The sequence below is a fragment of the Labeo rohita genome, chromosome 19, assembly GCF_022985175.1.
Source record: "Labeo rohita strain BAU-BD-2019 chromosome 19, IGBB_LRoh.1.0, whole genome shotgun sequence".
NCBI classification, from domain to species: Eukaryota; Metazoa; Chordata; class Actinopteri; order Cypriniformes; family Cyprinidae; genus Labeo; species Labeo rohita.
The window spans coordinates 19043196-19064044 of NC_066887.1; the positions used below are offsets into that span (position 1 = coordinate 19043196).

A 20849-nucleotide genomic window follows, 5' to 3' on the forward strand; every position below is an offset into this window, starting at 1 on the left:
GCATATAAATGTCCTAGCAGTGTGTGGACACAACCACCCTACAATGATAAAATTCCATTCTTTTTTTTAATCCCCCCAAAACCTAAACAGTCGTATTAAATCAAGCTGTTTTGAGTTTCTTAGTATGACGTCATACTGATGAGGCCCTGCCCACGACAACTGACGGTATGCATTGACGTCACTTTCCCGCCGCGACACGCCCCCTCAGCCAGACTGAGTGGCTAAAGAGCTTTCAGCGTGAATGGATTTAATAGGGAAGATGCGAAAACGCGAGTAAAACAAACGATAATCAGTTTAAACTAAAGCAGCTATAATGACAACAGTGGCTCATAAGCAATGCGGGTGTTTTGTAGTTGGATGTAAAAGTGAATAAAAAACTTTTCTCCCACATCAGAGCCACTGAGGACGCATTGGATTTGTTTTGTTTTTGATGATAACGCGTCACCTAATGCAGCTAAATTCGTTTATGTCTGCACGAATCCACGAATTTACTCCAGACTGCTTTCTGAACCAGGGACAATTGAAGGTTTTGCTAAAAAGTTAAAACTCAAGGATGGAACAGTACCCACTCTTCATGATCCAGCTGCACCTCCAGAAGAGGTAAGTCTCACATTTTGTATTTTTATGATTACTTTCAGATCGCTTTTCCTCTTCCATGGAAGTGAGGGGTCGTGTGTGCAGAGCTCATTATCATTTAAAGAGACATGCACCGAAATGCGTCGCTGTGAACAGTTATTTTTGACAAGTTAAAGGCACAGTATGTACGTTTTCGCCGCTAGAGGGCGCATATTCAAAACATTCGGGTAGAAATCATGTTCATGGATGAGCTAATTAAGACTTATTAAGGTCACAGTAGTATGAAGCAAGGTGGGGCTGAAATTCATGGAAATGAAAACGAGGATGCTGGAGTGATTGCTAATGAAGGATGAGTGCGATACACGGCTCGAAAGCAGCAGAACTTTTATTGCGCCACAGTTGAGCGTTTCCGCTCCCTCCAGTCATGCTTATGTAGGAAAAAGCAGTGCTATTTTATCATACTAGATACATTTGAGTGTGTTGAAAGTTCTGTTATAATACTACTCTGTACGTTCGTCACCTGTCTAATAAAATTCCTAACATATTAAAGTGTCTTTGGGGTTTCCATGTTTTCTACTAAATAAAACTGGAAAATCAAGGTTGTATGACGTCATTGGCAAGGACATGGTCCGTTACATTAGTTAAAATTGCTTATTTTTCTGGATTTAAACATTCTTCGAAAAATTTGGGATAATATAAGCACATAAGGTAGCAAAATACATAACACTGTTCTAGTGGTTTTTGGATATTTTAATTAAAAAATCTTATATATTATGCCTTTAAAACGGGTGTTGTTTTACACGATCATTAAGGAATTTTAAGTTGTTACAGACATTACAGACATTTCACAAAGACCCTAAAGAACCAACTTGTGGAAAATGGGCATCCGATGTCTCCTTTAATATATTCCGTATACTTTCAATTTTAATTTCAGTTGTAGTTATTTTAGTTCAAATTTGACATGTTTTTTAATATTTCATTTCAAGTAATGGAAGTTTTTGTTATGGGTTTAGTTGACCTTGGTTCATAGCCAATTATTTGGGTTAATATTTCAAATAAATCATGATTTAAAACCACACATTTTTAGACTTCTAATATGATAAAATGTTTGCTGAAAAAATACAACACATGTACAAAAGTTACAATTTATTCATTATAAACATTTTCCATAAAACATCTTGTTTCAACAATAAAACATTCATTCTTACATTTGGACATTTTGTGCAACATTAATACATCGTAAGTGCAAACAAGACATTTATGAAGTATAAAAAACATCAGTCAGAATAACAAATGGCAAATAATTTGATCATTAAATACAAACAAAAATTCAAACACGTTTCAGCTTAAAAGTCAAGTCATTGTTGTAAAGTGCAAATGATTTTGATTCCATCAGTAAACTCTGAACTTCAGAGGATGTAAAATGAGGCACAAATCTGAGACATTAAAGCGGACAGGAGGGTTTTCTGCTTGAACCCTTTTAGTTGGCACCTAGCTAAAAGGATACAGTGGCAGTCTTCTCAGTATAAAGTAAAAAAGGACACACACAGTTACATAAATCCTTTTTAGAATTTAATAAAATGATTCAGATTAGCTCAGGTCACTGACAGTGGTCATGTTAACATCAATGAGAGGAGAGATTTGGCAACTGGCACAGTGATATTCCCAAACAGGAACAGACATAAAACATGAACCGGAATCTTGTATGGCACCATAGAATCTTCCAAAGTGTTCAGCTGTGCTTACAGCACATAATGTCAGACATCACTAGGAGTGTGTGTATTTTTATTGGGTGTGTTTGGTAGACAACAGCAGCAGGCCTGTCGCAGCACTCTCTGTATGTGTGTGTTTCTGTAGGCATAGATCAGAGGATTCAGCAGAGAGTTTCCTGTAACCGGAACCAGTGTGGCATAAGTATACAAAGCTGGAGACGATCCATCGCCCAAGAGACCATACAAGGCGAAGGGCATCCAGCAGCTGGCGAACGTGGCGAGGATGAGGGCGAGTGTGTGAACCCGACGGCGCGTGTGCGTGCGTGCAGATGGTAGAGTGTGTCTCTGAAGGGCGATTTGGTGCGAGTGGCGAAGCACGACCCGGCAGATACGGGCGTTGAGCTGCAGCATCAGAGCCAAGGTCAGCAGGAACCCGCCGCACAGGGTCGCCAGGTGCACTCGGGTCAAAGGGCGAAGAATGCTGCAGGAGTCTTCATCGTGCAAGCAATTCCAGCCCATGGCAGGGAGGGCACCTTGAAGACCTGCAAGAGTCCAGCCGACAGCCAGAGCGCAGCGTGTTTGTGTGTGCGTGCGGCGGGATCCATATGTTAGCGCGCGATGTAGTGAGAGGAACCGGTCCAGGGTGATTCCCAACAGGGAGAATACGGACGCGCTGAGTGCGCTCACCAACAGACCCACGCTCCCCAGCTCTAGAGCTTCTGAGTATACGCACCGGCGAGACAGGAAATGCAAAAGCAGTCCCACCCCTGCCAGGAAGTCCGCCCAGGCCAGGCTGCCAATTAGCAGGAACATAGGCGCCCGCAGAGATGACGAGGAGATGATAGTGGCCACGACGATTGCATTTTCACAGCAAATCAAGGCTCCTGATACACACAGGGCCACATCCCATGGAGTCATTACTGAGGCCTCCAGGGGTTTAGGAGGCACATTGGAAGGGGTGAGTTCCAGCAGTTGGTCCATCGCCAAGATGACTTCTAAGCCCACTTCAGAGTCGTTCAGGGCCATTTCTGTGGGAGAGGGAGAGAAGATTTAGTCACGCAATCCACAGCACAGTGACTGTCACATTCTGTGGAGCACTGCAGCTCCCACGCTCCACTCCAAGGCCTGACCTCATAATGACATGCAGAGTAAGATGAACAGCAGTTAACAACATCTTATTCAATCTGACATCCATAGTCTGCACACTACAAGCGCTACTGAAGATGCTGGCAAGGGCAAAAGCTAATGGAACACTTTTATTCTCCAAATGCATACATTGCACATTTGATTTTTTTTATTTATTTTTTAAGTTTGCATTACAATTACAATACACTTTTAATGTAAAAAGAGTATTTACTTGTGAAATATGTAAAAAAAAATCTGCAATAAAATCCTGTTACATAATGTAATTTAATAATATAATATAATATAATAACATAATATAATTAGTTCTGTCAACCAATAATCACACTTAATTGCATTCAAAATAAAAGTTTTTGTTTACATAATATATGTGTGTGTACTGTGTATATTTATTGTGTGTGTATATATAAATACACACACACACATGCATGTATATATTTAAGAAAAATATGTTGTTTATTTATTAAAAATTATTATATTTATTATATTATATTATATTATATTATATGTGTATCATGTTTTATTGAAGAATTCTTGGATGTATTATAACTAAACATTCTTTCTTACATTAAAATCATACTGTAATTGTAATGTAAATGTTAATTTTGGATGCAATTAATCACGATTAATCATTTGACAGCACTAAATATAATATATTACAATATAATATAATATCATTCAAAGGTTTGGGGATGGTAAGATTTTGTAATGTTTTTAAATTTTGCTGCTTTTATTTGATCAACAACTATAAAATTATACACTTAAAGTTAGTTAAATTGTTATAAAATAACTGTTTTCTATTAATAAATTTTCAGCAGCCATTACTCCAGTTTTCAGTGTCACATGATCCTTTAGAAATCATTTTAATATGCTGATTTGCTGCTCAAGAAGCATTTCTTACTATTATAAGTGTTGAAAACAGCTGCTGCTTTTTTCCCTAAAATTATAAATTCGTCAGTTTCTATATTAATTTAATACAACAAAATGTCAGTATTTCGTCTATCTGTATATTTACGTCTTGGTTTGGTTAAGGTTACGTTTTATGATGTTTATTAACTGCATATCGCATTATTTTAGTGTTTTGGTGTCATGTGGTATTTTGTACTGGTAATGTGCATGTGCAATGTTTTTTTTGGCATCCATCATCCAAAACTGCAATGTGAGTGCAACTCACATCACGTTGCATTGTCATTAATATTAATTCAAACATACTTGCAACAATTGCACACAAGTCATTTCATAATTTCAATAGGTTTGTAGGTTTATAAGCAAACTAGATATTTCTAAGTATCCCCTGGATCCTGCAGGGTTAAACGTGCGACTGGTTGGGAATCACCGTTTTGAAGTTCAAAGCAGATTTGGGTGTTCTTCAAGCGGACTGATATAACAGTCAAGGTTAGGCTACGTAAAATATACGAGACCCAAAAATACCATCCCGTAATGCCTCACAGAGATTTTCTGACAGCAAAGCTACTAGTCACACAAATTTAACAAGACTGACGGAGTAGATAAAGAAGCATAAAACAGACTTACGGAAGCTGTGGAAGATTGCAAAGCGGACAGTTCTTCACGCAACCATCCAACTGAAGATCTCTTGGAGCGAGCGCTGAAAACTGAGCCCGAGCTGCCAGGGAAGAACCGGGGTCCGCGGTATTGCAAATCCAGTTCTTAAGAAAAGATATCTTGTTCTTCTTCCAAAGCGAGGTTCCTTCGTAGCTCCGCTGTATTCGGTCTTCGATCGCTTCTGTATAACACTCAGCTCCGATGGGCTGCGAGCTATACCTTCACCGATTTCCCTCTGACGTCAGTTACGATGATGAGGGGCGATTCTGCCCCGGTCGACCAATCAGGAGACTCCCAGGGACACCAGCCTCTGTCGTACTTTCATTCATAAAAATACCGCATTCTTGCACCCCGCCCACTGCGACGGCGGGAGAGAGGACAAAGTGTAATCAATCTGCCTTGTTAAAGGCAATCCCTGCGTGGTCCAAAATACACAGGGCCTTCATAAAAAATCACTGTGATACACATTTAACTAGTAAACTTATCTGAAAATACAAAGAGCTGGCCAAATCAAGCGTGTGATTTTGCAGTGTCCGTGAACGCGTGAGCGAGTTTGAATGTGAGCGTGAGTCACTGCTGTCCATGGTGCTGAAAAACTTGCTCGCTTCGTTGAGTATGACGTAAGTTGTGCCGCACTATTGGGGTACGTGGCACAACTCTACGATTATTAATTTCACCTCCACCGTGTTCATTTATGACCTTGTATAAGTGACAAAGCTAAAATGTACTATGTCGCAAACAAGCAACTCGCGCACGCGCATCTGCCTAATGTACCATTTATTTTTAACTATTCAGATGATTGAAGGTTATAAGTATGACATAATTTCCCTGCAGATGATGGAGGTTATGGCGCTTCCCGGCAGATTTGGTGCGTAGGCGTCGCAGTGCTCGTGTGGCTCTGCATTTCAATGAAGCAGGTGGGCGAGCGCTACAATACTGGGGAACTCTCCTGTTCTCTATAAAAGGGCATACGCTTCCGGTGGTCACCAGCTGGGGATTTTTATAAGCAATGCTCCTCTAAAGCTTTCCGTGGTCGAGCAGAGTATCTGTAAGTGTCAGCTGAAGATACTGAAGAATTTATTGAACAATCCATCTTTAAGAACTGCTATGATTGACTAAACTGAGGGCTTGTTGGTAAAAGACAGTCTACAATAAAATAATAAAAATACATTTAAATTAACAGTATTATATATTATTTGATATCACTCAATCAACCTGAATACATTAGTGTACACCAACAAGACTAGATTTTACGGATCGGTTTGAACAACCTCTGAGGAACCAAATTTCCCTTAATATTTTAATACAGAAGACGTTTGTATGCTTAATACATCCTGCAAGTTTCATAACCTAAAATGTCCCCATCAATAAAAAGAAACATTTATGTAATAATCCTCAGAAAACGGCTCGTTTTGGATCCGATTGGACAAGGGGATGTCACCCAAGCGCAGTCGTTTGCATAAACACTGCCTCCAGAGCAATACGTCGACATAGGCATAGATATGTATAGACTCCCCATTTGACCTCCATGACCTCCTATGTATAGATTCCCCATTTGATTTCCAAGCACGTGCGTCCATCATCTTGGAACGGTCAACTTGACGTCATTCACCGTATAGGTTTGCAGACCTATAGTTAATGACAGATTACTACGGTAAATGACGTCAAGTTTACCATTACAATATGGCGCAAGGCTTACGTATAGCAGCCTATAAAAACAGTCGGTAATGAGGCATCTACGTATATACATCTATGGACATAGGCCACGTCCACTGACGTTCAGTCGCTTAACGGCTGACACTCGGTTACACTGAATGTGAGTGTTGTGTTGCGTCAAAAACAACTAGAAATTACAATCACTGCCTCTATCTTGTCTACACTGGATACAGTAAACAGATGTGCGTTTGCTTTCTCACACAGTCCACACGCACAAGTCTGTCCTCAGTATGACAAATGAAGTGAAAGAACGTTCGCTTTGACGCGTTTGGTTACAACTCGTTCGCGTTTTTGTATAGATATCAGACAGGTCCCAGAGTAAAAGAACAAGTGAATGGTTTATTTTTAATAGCATCCCCGGGTGATCATGTCCTTGAGGTTTACTTATAATGTTAATAAAGTTTTTTTGCACAAAAAAAAACTAATAAATATGTGGAAATATGATTATTTTCAATCCTCATTTTGACCCTCTGTCTTAAATGACCTGTTTTAAGGGGAGTGTCCTTTAAGGCTTGTTAGGAATCGGCCACTGTTATGATTGGCTAACGGCATTGCATTGGAAACCATATCAAAGCCCCCTCGCTACTGCGTGTGAGTGTTTTGACAATATGATCAAAATAAAATGGTCATTTCCAGACAAAGCATTATAAAAAACATTTACTTATCGTTTATGATCCAGCTGCAGTCTGATCTAGTACCACTTCATCTTTTAACAAATGTTTCTTTGTGAACTCTTCATGACACTGTGCCTTGTTTACAAAACAAAATACTCTGAGCAATCCTCAGAAATGATCCGGGATGCAATTAAATATAAACTATCAACTTATGCGTTACGCTGGGATCCTTCTGGTATCTGTACAAAGACGCGAACGAGTTGTTTAAACCACACACATCAAAGCGAACGTTCTTTCACTTCATTTGTCCTATTGACAACAGACTCACATTGCATTTGTGCATTTGTGTGCTGTATCAGGTGTAGACACAATAGCGGCAGTGATTGTAATTTCTATTCGCTTTAAAAGTGACACTTGCATTCAGCATAATCAAGTGTAAGCTGTTAAGCGACTGAACGCCAGTGGGCGGGGTCTGTGGTGAGAAGATGACTATTGGTTGATGTTTGCTCTGGAGGCGGTGTTTATGCAAACAACTGCGCCCGGGTGACGTGGCCTTGCACCTTGGATCCAAACGAGTCATTTTCTGAGAGTTTGATGACGAGGACATTTTAAGTTATGAAACTTGCAGGATGTATTAAGCATATAAAGACTCTCATGTCATGACCCCTTTAAGGAAACTGCACCATGTTATGTGTTTCTAAATGCAGCTAACAGCTTTCTGGCTAACAGCTTTTCCACAAATCTGTTTTGTAACAATCACCATTGTACGTTATACAATAAAGCACTATTGGCCTGATGCACTTCATGTGTCTCCACCAATCAAATATACAGCATAAGCTCATTTCTGAGGTTCAGTATGTTTGATTCTGTGAGATTCTGTCAATGAGAATTGGATTTTTAGAAATAAGAGCACAGACACTGTTTAACATTCCGCCGTTGTATCTCCTTGAGCTCCTTTTTGGCGGGAAGTCTGTGTGCGTGTGTGGTGGGGGGTGTACTGCGGAATTTCTCCCAGTTACCTAATATCTGCAGAGCACATGCGCGGCTTTATCTCTCTGCACCTAGTTCTCCCTAGAGGAGGACGCCCACTCTCTCTCTATTCACGTGGTTTGGCACTACCTATTGATCTGTCTGTGTGTCGTGAGACATTACAAAACGTTCAAGGAGTGATGGTGTGGGTTAGGGAGATTCTCAGCGGGTTTTAATTAAACGTTGGGTAGGCACTGAATTTGTTGCAAAAACAAATGCTGACCTGATTTGCATTGATCCCTGATGTGGCAATGATAGCAGTGACTACTTCCTCCTACATAAGCATGCGTTCCCGCACCTACACATATGCATTCCGTATAGCATCAACTCCTCTGCTTTGTTTATTATGCTGCGACTTTTAATTAAAATTAAAAAATGAGCATTCAAGAGGACAGCGAGGATGCAGAGGATTTGAGAGATAGAGAAAGGAGACCTTGTTATGTAACTATGCCAAACTATGGCTCTCTTGCTCTGGCCCTGTTGTTCAATGAAGTGTTTTTCCTGGCTAAAATATATTTCAAATGTGCAATAATTATATTGAACAAAGCACAGCTTTCGTTTAAACCTTCAAATGCCAAAATACACTACCAGTCAAAAGTTTTTGAACAGTAGGATTTTTAATGTTTTTTAAAGGAGTCTCTTCTGCTCACCAAGCCTACATTTATTTGTTCCAAAGTACAGCAAAAAGTCAAATTTTAAAATATTTATACTTTTTAAAATAACCGCTTTCTATTTAAATATATTTTAAAATGTAATTTATTTCTGTGTTCAAAGCTACATTTTCAGCATCACTCCAGTCTTAAGTGTCACAATCCTCCAGAAATCATTCTAATATACTGATTTGCTGTTCAAGAAACATTTTTTGATGTTGTTATTATTATGATCAATATTTAAAACAGTTAAGTACTTTTTTTTTTTCAGGATTCTTTGATGAATAGAAAGATCCAAAGATCAGCATTTATCTGAATTAAAAATCTTAACATTATACACTATACCATTCAAAAGCTTGAAGTCAGTATCATTTTTTTTTTTTTGGGGGGGAAAGAAATTATAGAAATGAATACTTTTTTAATTTAGCAAGAAGTCTTTAAATTGATCAAAAGTGATATTTCAGGAGTGATATTTCAAAAGTCTATTTCAGATAAACGCTGTTCTTCTGAACTTTCTATTCAACAAAGAAACCTGAAAAAATTCTACTCACCTGTTTTCAACATAATAATAATAAATGTTTATTGAGCAGCAAATCAGAATATTAGAATGATTTCTGAAGGATCATGTGACTGGAGTAATGATGCTAAAAATTCAGCTTTGAAATTGCATATTTAAAATATATTAAAATAGAAAACAGTTATTTTAAATACTAAAAATATTTAAAAATTTTACTGTTTTGATGTACTTTGGATCAAATAAATGCAGGCTTGGTGAGCAGAAGAGACTTCTTTTAAAAAACATTAAAAAATCCTACTGTTCAAAAACTTTTGACTGGTAGTGTATATTACAAAATGTACTTCAGTGGAGCAAGAAAATACAAAATACTGTACATTTTCGGGTAAAAATGAAATGTATTTTATATAAAATATATGGCATCCACACAGGCTTTTATTCTTTTACACCACAATGCTTTATCTCAAATCCTTTTCTAGGCCACCATAGAGACAGACAAGCAGAAAGAAGGTCAAAAGAACCAGTATGGACATGCTGGTGACTGTTTATAATGATTTGGTGCAGGAGACCTGCATCTTTTGGGAGTGATGTGTGACAAATGTCTGCAGTCTGCTTGTGAAAAGCAGAATATCTTCAGTGGTGTGGATATCAAGACTGGTCATTTGCCATTTGGTTGCCAAGTTACCTGTCTCACATTACACACCTTCCAGTCTCGCTGAATCAGAGGCCATGACGTCAACACACACACACACACACAACACATGCTCCTCACAGTTCACAACGACCTTTGTCTGGAGGACACAGACATTTAGGACTGGATGTTAGCTTGACAGGCACGTGTGCATTTATGACTTCTACTCTAAGTTTTTTAGTTTCAAGCTTTCTGAAGTGAGGTAAAGCATTCGGGTTTCTCAGTTCATCAGGTGTTTTACTTCCAGCTTGTTGGTGTCTAGTGCTTGCATCAAACTTTAGTTGCGTTATTGGGGTCAGCGTTTAGCAGAGTAAGTCTGATTAGAAAAAGTTACGATTGTTAGACTGATTCAGAGCTAAATAGTGTTTCATATGCTAAGTTGTTGCTTTATTGATAACTTAAGTCAACATTTCTTGTTCTAAATGAGGAACTTTGTGCATTGTGTTCACAGTTTACAGGTGGGATTTTTACAATTTTTTGAGGATGAGGTGTGTGTGGGCCGCACTTTGTGGAACTATACTGCTAATGCAGGTTATTATAACCAATTCACAAACTTCAGGTAAGTGTCAATACAATAATGAGCTTGAATATCAATGCTTATGTATCTTAACCTTAAAAAATATACATTTTAGCTTTTTTTTTTTTAGCTAAAATGTTAACATTCTGCAAATCTAACCTCCTTTTATTTCTGCTCTTATGTGTCTTAGCCGTTATATGATTATGAATTATATAATTATATGATTCTTTATTGTTATTTTAATCATTTTATTTAATCATTTTTAGCTCAGAATTTTTTTAGATAAATACAAACTTTTAAACACCAACCTAATCTATGTAAAATCTTATTTATGAGTTTTGAGAAATCAGTTTTTGTTGAATTTGTCCACACTAAGGAAAAAGTGTCTTCTAGTAGATCCAAAGTCTAGTTTTAACGCTGCATTTAAGTACTGCTGAACAACACTTAAATTTATTAAGAGATTCATATGTATTAATTTAGAATAGCACAGCATTTCCCTCTCTCAATGTGATTTATCTGTAAATTAGCTGATAACATTTCTAACTTTCTCTCTCTATCATATGTGAGTGTTATGTGAGCAGGTGAGAATATAAGCTTACATCTTTTATCTCTTGATGGCCTGACAGTTTCGCCCATTGGAGACTGTTCTCAGTTTGACTCGTGTAATGGCTGCATCAGCGGAGACCCGGCCCTCAACCTGACACGCTGTGTGTGGCAAAATTGTAATGACGGTAAAAGAACACATGTAGCTTATGAGTTTCAATGTATTCTCCTGTGCAATGTCTATGTTGTTTGTGCACACACACACACTTACAGAGGATCCCACTGACGGACATGTGATCCTAGCCATGGAGAGCGATCTCAGGAACAACCCGGTGAATTATTCAAACGCAGGCACACGCGCAGTTACAGCTGCCAGCCTCACAGACATCAGTCTTAGTAAATAATTCAACACCATTATCTACCCTCCTGGAAATAAGTGTGAGGAGACATGAAGCGAGAGAGAGAGATGTTCAACAAGAAGCAGCATCTTTTCGTCTATTCATGCACTGTTGCCAAGGCAACCAACTGTGTAACGCAGTCTCTGTCTCTCTTTCGTTTAAACCCATATCTAAAATATAACTAGGTTTACATGCTGACTGTGCTTGCTCTGTTTGACACACACACAACTATTTCAATTGGGACATTCCATAGACTATTGTTTTTATATGCTAGTTGCAGCTAGTTATATTTACTATAACCCAACATTAACCCACAGCAGAATTTTTTTAACAATTAAAAAAACCTTTCATTTACTGTTTTACAAATGAAGATGTCACTTAGTCAGATTTAACTTACTTCTGAGGTCCTAAACTAACCCAAAATATGATTGTGATTTTATAAAAGGGTTATTCTATGTAAGGCCCGTAGCCACGGGGGGTTCGGGTGGTTCGAACGACCCACCCCATCCAGCCAAAGGTCCACAATTTATGTACGTTTTTTTTTTTTTTTTTTTTTTTTTTTTTTTTTTTTTTAAATCAACAAGTGTTCTTTTAAATAACGAATTTTTAAACCCATAAAAAGTATTAAATACTTTAATTAGTATAAGAAAAGTCTAAATTATAATTTCAAGAGGTCTTAAATTTGGAAAGACAAAAATCGCGTTATGGATAGTCGTTTGAAGCGCGCGTTATCCACTACAGATCACAGTTCAAACAGCAGCGGAGCGTTTACTACAGCAGATGCGTTTACTCGCGATCAATAAACAGCGCTGTGAGATCCAGAGTGCAGCGCTTGAATTCGGTGAAGAACACAATGACACGGCGATTTAAACAGATGAAACAGCGCTGACTAACAGGAGAAAAACTGTGCGCAACGATAGTCAGAATCATTTAATATGGATTATTTTTACTGTAACACTGACTGCACTATGGTATTGCGGCAGAATTGTGGTACCTATCGAAATCTTGCTTATTCCATATTAATAATTCTATTTCTGCAGGTCTTTAAAAAAAGTAACAAAAAGCCTTAAATTTGATTTAAAAAAACGCTGCATAAAATTCCTTTCTTGATATTTGTATTTTGAAAAGGAGGAAAGAGTGCATAGGGCTCAGAGGTTGAAAGGGGCCCAAAAAACTCAGCGGAAGGGTGTGGCATGGGTCAAGGAAGAACACAGTATATTCTGACCAGGGGCAGTTCTAGAACCTTTTTTTCAGACTGTCATCAACCTTTTTGTTTGTTCAATTTGCACAATGAACATGGGTTGGATCTCTTAATTTTGAGTTCTTAAAATACACCAAATGAATGAATTTCACTTTAAAATGTATAAAATTTTCTAAACAATGTGTTCATTTATTGCATTAAAATGTCGTTCATTTAATTAACTAACTTATTGCTTTAGGTATTTGTGTATATTTACTGAACAAGGTGACATCTTGGTAAACAGTTTGACAACATTGTAGTAAATATTTTTGGTGAATACAAAAATCATGCTTACTAAGATACTAGCAGACATGATAATACAGCGCAAATTGGTGAATGAGTAGTCAACAAAATGAAGTATTTTAACCTCATAGTTAAATACAAAATGGGTGGGAACTGAAAAGGTCCACTTTTTGGAAAAAAAGAACCCCCTTTCCGCTAGGCTGGCTAGTACGGTTTCACAAAATAAAACAGAGCAAATAAAGTGTAATGATATTAATAAAGAAACGGTTGTAGTTGCAACAAAGTGGTTGCCGAACAACACACAGACGTAAACAAAGGCGTATGTTTGTAGAGTAATTTACAACATTTTAGGCTGCGTTTGCCATAGGGCATCTACTCTATGGTTGTACCTGTGTGAATGGTCATGTGACATGCGTTTTCAGTTGTGTAGTGTAGACGGAGATCGTTTCTGAAACGCAGAGAAAATGCTAGTGTAGACTAGGATAATTTTTATTTTAAAACGCAGTTTTAAAACGAAAACGCACTAGTGTAAACAGGGCCTTAGAACGCGGCTCAACCAATCAGAATCAAGGAACGGAACTATCCGCTTTATAACAAAGCAGTAATCCCCAAGAAGCCGTGGTTTACAGTGAATTTCTAACAGCTAAGGGGCGTTGTTAGGCACAATGTGAAGCGGAGTGCCTGCAACCCTCTTAGCTGTTATAAATTCACTGTAAGCCACAGCTTCACAGTGCTTATAAAGCGGTTATTCCATACACGTAGCAAGGTTTCACGAAATAAAACAGAGCAAATAAAGTGTAGTGATATTAGTAAAAACATTATTCTTCCACCAAACAATGTAGTTCCTCAGAAACCATTGTGGTTGCAACAAAGTGGTTGCCCAGCAGCACACAGATATAAACAAAGGTGTATGTTTGTAGAGTAATTTACAACAGCTTTGAACACGACTCAACCAATCAGAATCAAAGACCGGAACTATCCATTTTATAATTTACGATAAAGACCACATTATCATTTATATACGTTATATGTTTATGCTAGTACAATCATATTTTGGGCATAAATAGGTCCTCAGAAGTAAGCTCAGTCTGACCAAACATACTTTTAGTGACATCTTGTAAAAACAGTAAATTAAAGGTTTTTTTTTTGTTAAAAAAAAATTCTGTTTGTTTTTACGTAGTTTGTATGTATATTCGAATGCAGTCCATTACTGAGAAGCAAAATGGTGTCAGCATTTAAATGACACCAAGCAGTAAAACTAGTTGTTCAGCAAACCAGTATAATTATGATAGAATGGTAAACTAAAAGTAAAATGATAACAAAAAACAATTTGCAGTCTTAAGCAGCATAACAAAAGTAAGCCTGTGGGCGAGACTTCCGGTTCATTAGGGAAATAACAAGAAGAATAACAACGTGCAGTAAATCAAAAACTGTTTGCACTACAAACCATTGTGTTCATAATTAAGATAATACATCAAAATAATATGTAAGACACACCAATCTGCAGTATTAAGCAGCAAAATTAGCTGTTTTGTACAAATGAAAATGGCTGGACGTGGAAGAGACCGAAAGCCTTGCACATAAAATTTACAAATGGCCGCGCCCACTTTTACAGCAAAATAAGGTACAGTACAATAAGGTATTCGAGCGCATGGAAAGATATATCAAAAATACCAGACCACTGGATGACGCCATAGATCATAGCCAGGGGTAGCGTCATATACAACTTTCAGAGGAATGAAAACGAGGCGGTGAGGGATAGAAGTACAGTGCGTTCAGTGGGCTGTAATTCAACGTAATTTTTTTTCTTCAGCTGAACGAAACATTTTTCTGGGGGAAAAAAACTGTCAGCAATAGTTTTGAAAGTTGTTGTGAAAATTATGTGATCTATGACCTTTATGCAGTACGTGCCACTGTAAAGCCTGCAAGTCTATTCTTCACAGACCCGTTTTCATCCGCATTGAATGTCAGTATTATGTATTTCATTTTCAGGAAATGACACAAGATGCATGTCTGACACCGACGACTATGGAGGCTGCTCTGTCTACAATGAGACTGGCATGTGCCAAAGTGAGCAAAATAAATGAATAAATAAATAAAGATAATCATTACCTCTGTATGTTTGCAAATGAATGCATGTGCTTGCTTATATGTATGCTTTGTTTATTGTAGCAGATAGTGGGTCTACTGATGGTGGTGGCAAAGGTGAGGTATTTGAATTTCACTGTACAAAACTTATCATGTCTATTGTTGTTGTTTACTAAATTCTCTTTCTCATTCTCTTTCATAACACACTCGCAAAAACAGATACAGGGTCAGGCCCTAATTTCTCTCAAGCATCATTTGACCTGTCCAGCTTCATTGGAGGAATCATCCTAGTGCTGGTGTTGCAAGCTGGGGCTTTTTTTGCCATGCGCTTCCTCAAGACAAAAGACAGCTCTTATGAAACTATGTAAGTAATAATCATTTATTAACCAAAATGTGAGCTTTTTTTTTTTGATGAATTTTGCCCTTCGATATTTAATGCAGTGTGTACATGCAGAGTATGGATAAGTCATTTAGTGTTTAACTGTTTTTCACCCTTCTTTTACAGTGATCAACCACAGTGAAAAAATGAGTCATGAATGGGAGAGAAAATTACAGAAACAAAACATAAAGAACACCATTGGAGAGAAGTCTATAGACGCTGTTTTCTCTTTTTGCTTGTCCTAAATTCTTACCACACTGTAAAAAAACAATTTGTTGAGTCAATTTAAAATAATTTGTAACCTGGCTGCCTTAAAATTTTAAGTTAAGTCAACTCAAAAAAAGTTTATTCAACTTGAAATGTTAAATTATACTAAGCAACAACTTAGATATTTGAGTTGAATCAATTTAAAATGTTAAGGCAGCTGGGTTACTTACCCATCTGTTAAGTTTAGCAAACACCAAATATCTAAGTTGTTATTTAGTACAACTTAACATTTCAAGTTGACTGAACTTATTTTAGTTGACTGAACTTAAACTTTTAAGGCAGCAGGGTAACAAATTATTTTAAGTTGACTCAACAAATTGTGTTTTTTTTTTTTTTTTTACAGTGTAGCCTGTTAATTGCTTTGGTTAAATCACCAGTTCTTGAATGTGAAAAGACAATGATATAGACATGTGGCATGACAAATATACTAGGGAATTATTCATTATTGAGCATGGGTTTATGATTGTCTCTTGTGGAGTGAGCTCTTATCTGTTTAAGGTGATTTAAATCTCTGGTTTGGCTCTGTTTCTGTATGTTAGTTTGATTTGAAAGATTGTTTAACTAGTTTATTTAACATGTTGAATAATTGCATGCCCCTTTATCTGCTTTTTATTAAATGCTATGTTTTGTAGATAGTTACCTGGACTCATGTAGCACTGAGTTTGATTGTAAAATGAAGCAATAAACTAATTAGACTCTGGGATGTTATACAGTGTTAACCCTGTAGGTGTCAGTAGAACTACATTTTTAACTACCTAAGCTGCTCTGAGCCTGGAGGATGCATGATTAAGAAACAAATTACAAGAACATTTTGTGCTTTTGATGAGATCTTAAAGGGTCCTTCATTTATATTCTCTTTAATCAACTTTAAACATAAATTTCACCAGGCTACCTCAATTTTACAATCCCTTCAAGCATCGTATACTAATAAAATGTTTTTTGTTTTTTTTTGCAGTTCATTATGTTATATGTGTATACTACAGTGAGAACATAGCTGACAGTTTTTACTATCAATTTAGTATTACATATTTTACTCTGCACACGACAGTTTGAATTTTAAATTCTCAAGTACATGTGCTTCTTACATTACGCTCTTTCTTTCATTCTCTTGTTTTAGATTCACAGACACAAAATCCACACACTCACCATGCTTATGCATTCACACACATTCAAAACACATACTCTCACATTCACACTATATTCTGTGAAGGTGGTTTTCCTATAGTGGATTCTGGCTGTAGGATTTGCAAAATGACTGAGGAAACATTGCTATCATGATGATACAAAACTGTAAAAATTCTTGTCTGTCACCACCCTCTATTGAAACCACTGTCGGAAATCAGCACAGTTTGAATTGAAAAAAAATACAGAGGAGAGAAGATTGATGTGACAACATTAACAACTCATGGTTACACTTGAAAATAGATGTATGAGATTACATGTGCAGGTGATTTCCAAACAGCTTTATGTAGGAGAAGAAAGAAAGATGGCCTATATCTGGCCTGTGGCCTTTAACTAGCAAGGCAAAACTCAGACAGAAAAGACATTTTCAACCCTACAATTCGTAGTCACACAGCTTCTCTTTCAGTTTCTTGTACTTTCAGATGTGCAGATGTCTGTTGTTTTTGCTCAGTCTGTGAGGGGGTGGGGTGTGAGAACTGTTTGTCTAGACGAGAGAAAAGAGCATAAGAGTGAAGCGGACATCTGCTCTGTACTGCTGCTAATAAGCCACATTCTGTAAACACTGTAAACACATTCTCTCTGACTATTGTTCTTTGCAAATCTTCAACACCAAAAGGTACTCTTTCAGTCAAATTAAAATCCAACAAGGTTTAAAATAAATGGCATCAAGCTGCATTAGTCTTATGTTATAAGGAGACAGAAAAATAAATTCTCAGTTTATGATAAATAATCTCAGACGATCCAGAATAGCAATTAGCCAATTCAGAGAGTATGGTGGCTTCTGCCGCTTCGGAGAGTTGAGGTATTGATGCCAGAAGATAGACTTTATTATCAGAGATAATGAAGCCGAGAGACTCTGCAGAGAATCTGTTAACTCTGTGTCTGCACGCTCTATATAGGTTTCCATAAGCAATACATATCATTTAGGCCACTATGGCTAGTCTATATCTCCTCATGTCAGCATAATAATAACAACACAAAGAGGTCTCAGTTCATCATGTCAGCACAAGATCATCACGTTTTCTCTTAACAGCATCATATTTGAGCACAAACAGTTTAAATATATGACTCAAACCCGCAACCTTTGGGTTACAACTCCGACTCTCTAACCATTAGGTTAGGACTGCCCCTTTGTATGCTTGATACACAAACAACCACAAGACAAAGTCTGATAATAATAATAATAATAATAATAATATAAAAACCAATAAGTGAATCAAATAAGCATAAAAGTTGTAAAAGCAAAATGAAAATGGCATTAAAACATAAATCAGATATAACCCAGGATGTAAGTAGATAAATAAGACACTCTGAAGGGAAAAAAAAATATCTGCAGAACGCAAAAAGTCTTATAAAATGCATTATCATTTTATAGTCTGTGCTACGTGACAGGAAGGACCAGGAAATTCCCCACTGAACCCCATCTTAAACATTTCTTGCAATGTTGAAACATTCTTGCAAATACTTGAGGTCCTTGTGCCAGTGTTTTTCGTCAGCCAAATAGAGTACTGTATAAAGCGATTGTAGTTTTAACACAGTTTAAGAAATGGGCATGTAATGAAATGTCTCATCTGTGAGCATCAACTTCCTCTTAAGCTTTTAACAGCATTTTTTTAACTGCTAGGTCACAAAACACACATAGATAGATAGATAGATATACAGATAGGTAGATATACAGATATACAGATAGATAGATAGATAGATAGATAGATAGAAAATGAATGTATAATGAATATATGGTATACAGTGAACAGTGATATTCTGAATATAATGAGAAAGATAAAAGTTAAAAATTTTGCACCAGGCACAGCGAAAAGAGAGTTACTCTGTTCATTATCTCACTCAGATAACATTCAAGGACAGGACCTCAGTGTCTGGTCTTAAAGAAACGTGAAGAAGATGTATTTGCACCACATATAAAACTATTAAACACAAAAACAATAAGAATTATCAGGCAGTTTCCACAAAGGTGCCATTGTTTGCATTAACTGGCCAATAATCTGTGCTGGAATAAGACTCTTTTTTTCTTTTTTTTTTTTTTTTAGAGAAACTGGGGAGGATGGAGAAGACTGTGGTCAAATAATCTTTGAAGTCGACAAGTCACACTGCATTCTTGTAGACCAAAGTTGTCAGACTTCCGGAGAATTCATTACAGAGTTCATATTAGGGCACCAAACCTACCAATCACTCTCAACTTATACTGTTACCCAAATAAAAAAACACCCAATCAAATTCACAACTAATAGCACACAGAGGGTGGGGGTGGAGTGAAAACTGTTTTAGGACTTTTATTACCCTTTGTTTGGGCATTTAGGACTTGTTTAGGACATGTTTAAGGCTTGTTTCAGACTGAAAATTGGAATGTTGCTGATTTGATGCCCATCAACCTGAGACGTGCTCAGACTGACTGCTTTGAAGTTAACATACTCAGTTTTGTGCATGAGAGACTTCATGCAGATTCTCATCATTTATGTAGAATGAAACAACCAATCAAGCTGACAAATCTGAAGGAGGTGTAAGAATGTATATGTGTTAATGGATTGATCTGCATGACCCTAGACATAGTTGGTCTTTTTGTGTGGGGGTTCAAAAGCATTCCTCTCTTTGGCCAGACCCCCATTTACCTCTCAGATAAAACATGGTGTGAATAAACACGCTTAAGAAGTCTTTGATTAACTATAGATCATACAGTCATGGCCAAAAATATCGGCACCTTTGCAATTCTGTCAGAAAATGCAACCCTTCTCTCAGAAAATTGTTGCAGTTGCAATTGTTTTGGTACTCACGTTTATTTTTTTGTTTGCATTGTAACAACACAAACAAAAAAAAAGAGAGAAGAAAAGTCAAATCTGCTATTCCACACAGAACCCAAAAAAATGCACTGGACAAAATTATTGGCACCCTTAACTTAATATTTGGTAGCACCCTCTTTGAAAAAAATAACTGAAATCTATTGCTTCTGGTAACCATGAATGAGTTTCTTACACCTCTCTACTGGAATTTTGGACCACTCTTCTTTTGCAAACTGCTCCAGGTCATTCAGATTTGAAGGATGCCTTCTCCCAACTGCTGTTTTGAGATCTCTCCACAGGTGTTCTATGGGATTCAGATCTGGACTCATTGCTGGCCATTTCAGAACTCTCCAGCACTTTGTTTGTAGCCATTTCTGAGTGCTTTTTGAAGTGTGTTTCGGGTCATTGTCCTTCTGGAAGACCCATGACCTCTGGTGGAGACACAGCTTTCTGACACTGGCCACTAAGTTGCACCCCAAAATTCTTTGGTAATCATCAGATTTCATGATACCGTTCGCACAGTCAAGGCATCCAGTACCAGAAGCAGCAAAACAACCCCAAAACATCTTTGAACCTCCACCATGTTTGACTGTAGGGACTGTGTTCTTTTCTTTGAAGGCCTCATTTCTTTTTCTGTAAACAGTGCCGTGATGTCCTTTACCAAAAAGCTCTACTTTTGTCTCATCTGTCCACAGTACGTTCTCCCAGAAGGACTGTGGTTTTGTCACATAAGTTTTGGCAAACTCCAGTCTTGCAGTGGGTCTCTTACCCTAGATTTTTCTCCTACCACCCTTTTCATTCAGATGGTGACGGATAGTGCGAGCTGACACTGTTGTACCCTGTGTCTGCAGATCAGCTTAAATTTGTTTGGAAGTTAATCGGGGTTCTTTATCCACCATTCGAACAATCCTTTGTTGTAATTTTTCATTCATTTTGCTCTTTCGTCCACGTCCAGGGAGGTTAGCTACAGTGCCATGGGCTGTAAACCTCTT

At 37.4% G+C, this 20849-nt stretch overlaps 2 protein-coding genes across 5 annotated transcripts; one reads left to right on the forward strand and one right to left on the reverse strand.

Moving 5' to 3' along the window:
* Positions 1-379: 379 nt before the first annotated feature.
* On the forward strand, positions 380-16556 carry cd164l2 (CD164 sialomucin-like 2). Of its 4 annotated transcripts, none has more exons than XM_051136038.1 (7): positions 380-600; positions 10660-10767; positions 11352-11456; positions 15142-15219; positions 15322-15354; positions 15457-15601; positions 15743-16556. In XM_051136038.1, exons 2-7 carry the CDS (start codon positions 10692-10694, stop codon positions 15756-15758), a joined length of 453 nt encoding a protein of 150 aa, XP_050991995.1. In that variant the 5' UTR covers positions 380-600; positions 10660-10691; the 3' UTR covers positions 15759-16556. The 4 variants fall into 4 exon arrangements, with proteins under 4 accessions (XP_050991995.1, XP_050991994.1, XP_050991993.1 ...); XM_051136037.1 differs by lacking the exon at positions 380-600 and adding an exon at positions 10291-10350; XM_051136036.1 differs by lacking the exon at positions 380-600 and adding an exon at positions 10305-10518.
* gpr3 (G protein-coupled receptor 3) lies at positions 1708-5246 on the reverse strand. Its single transcript, XM_051136035.1, has 2 exons — positions 4965-5246; positions 1708-3316 (listed from the first exon to the last, which is right to left on the reverse strand). Exon 2 carries the CDS (start codon positions 3312-3314, stop codon positions 2334-2336), a length of 981 nt encoding a protein of 326 aa, XP_050991992.1. The 5' UTR covers positions 3315-3316; positions 4965-5246; the 3' UTR covers positions 1708-2333.
* Positions 16557-20849: the final 4293 nt, after the last annotated feature.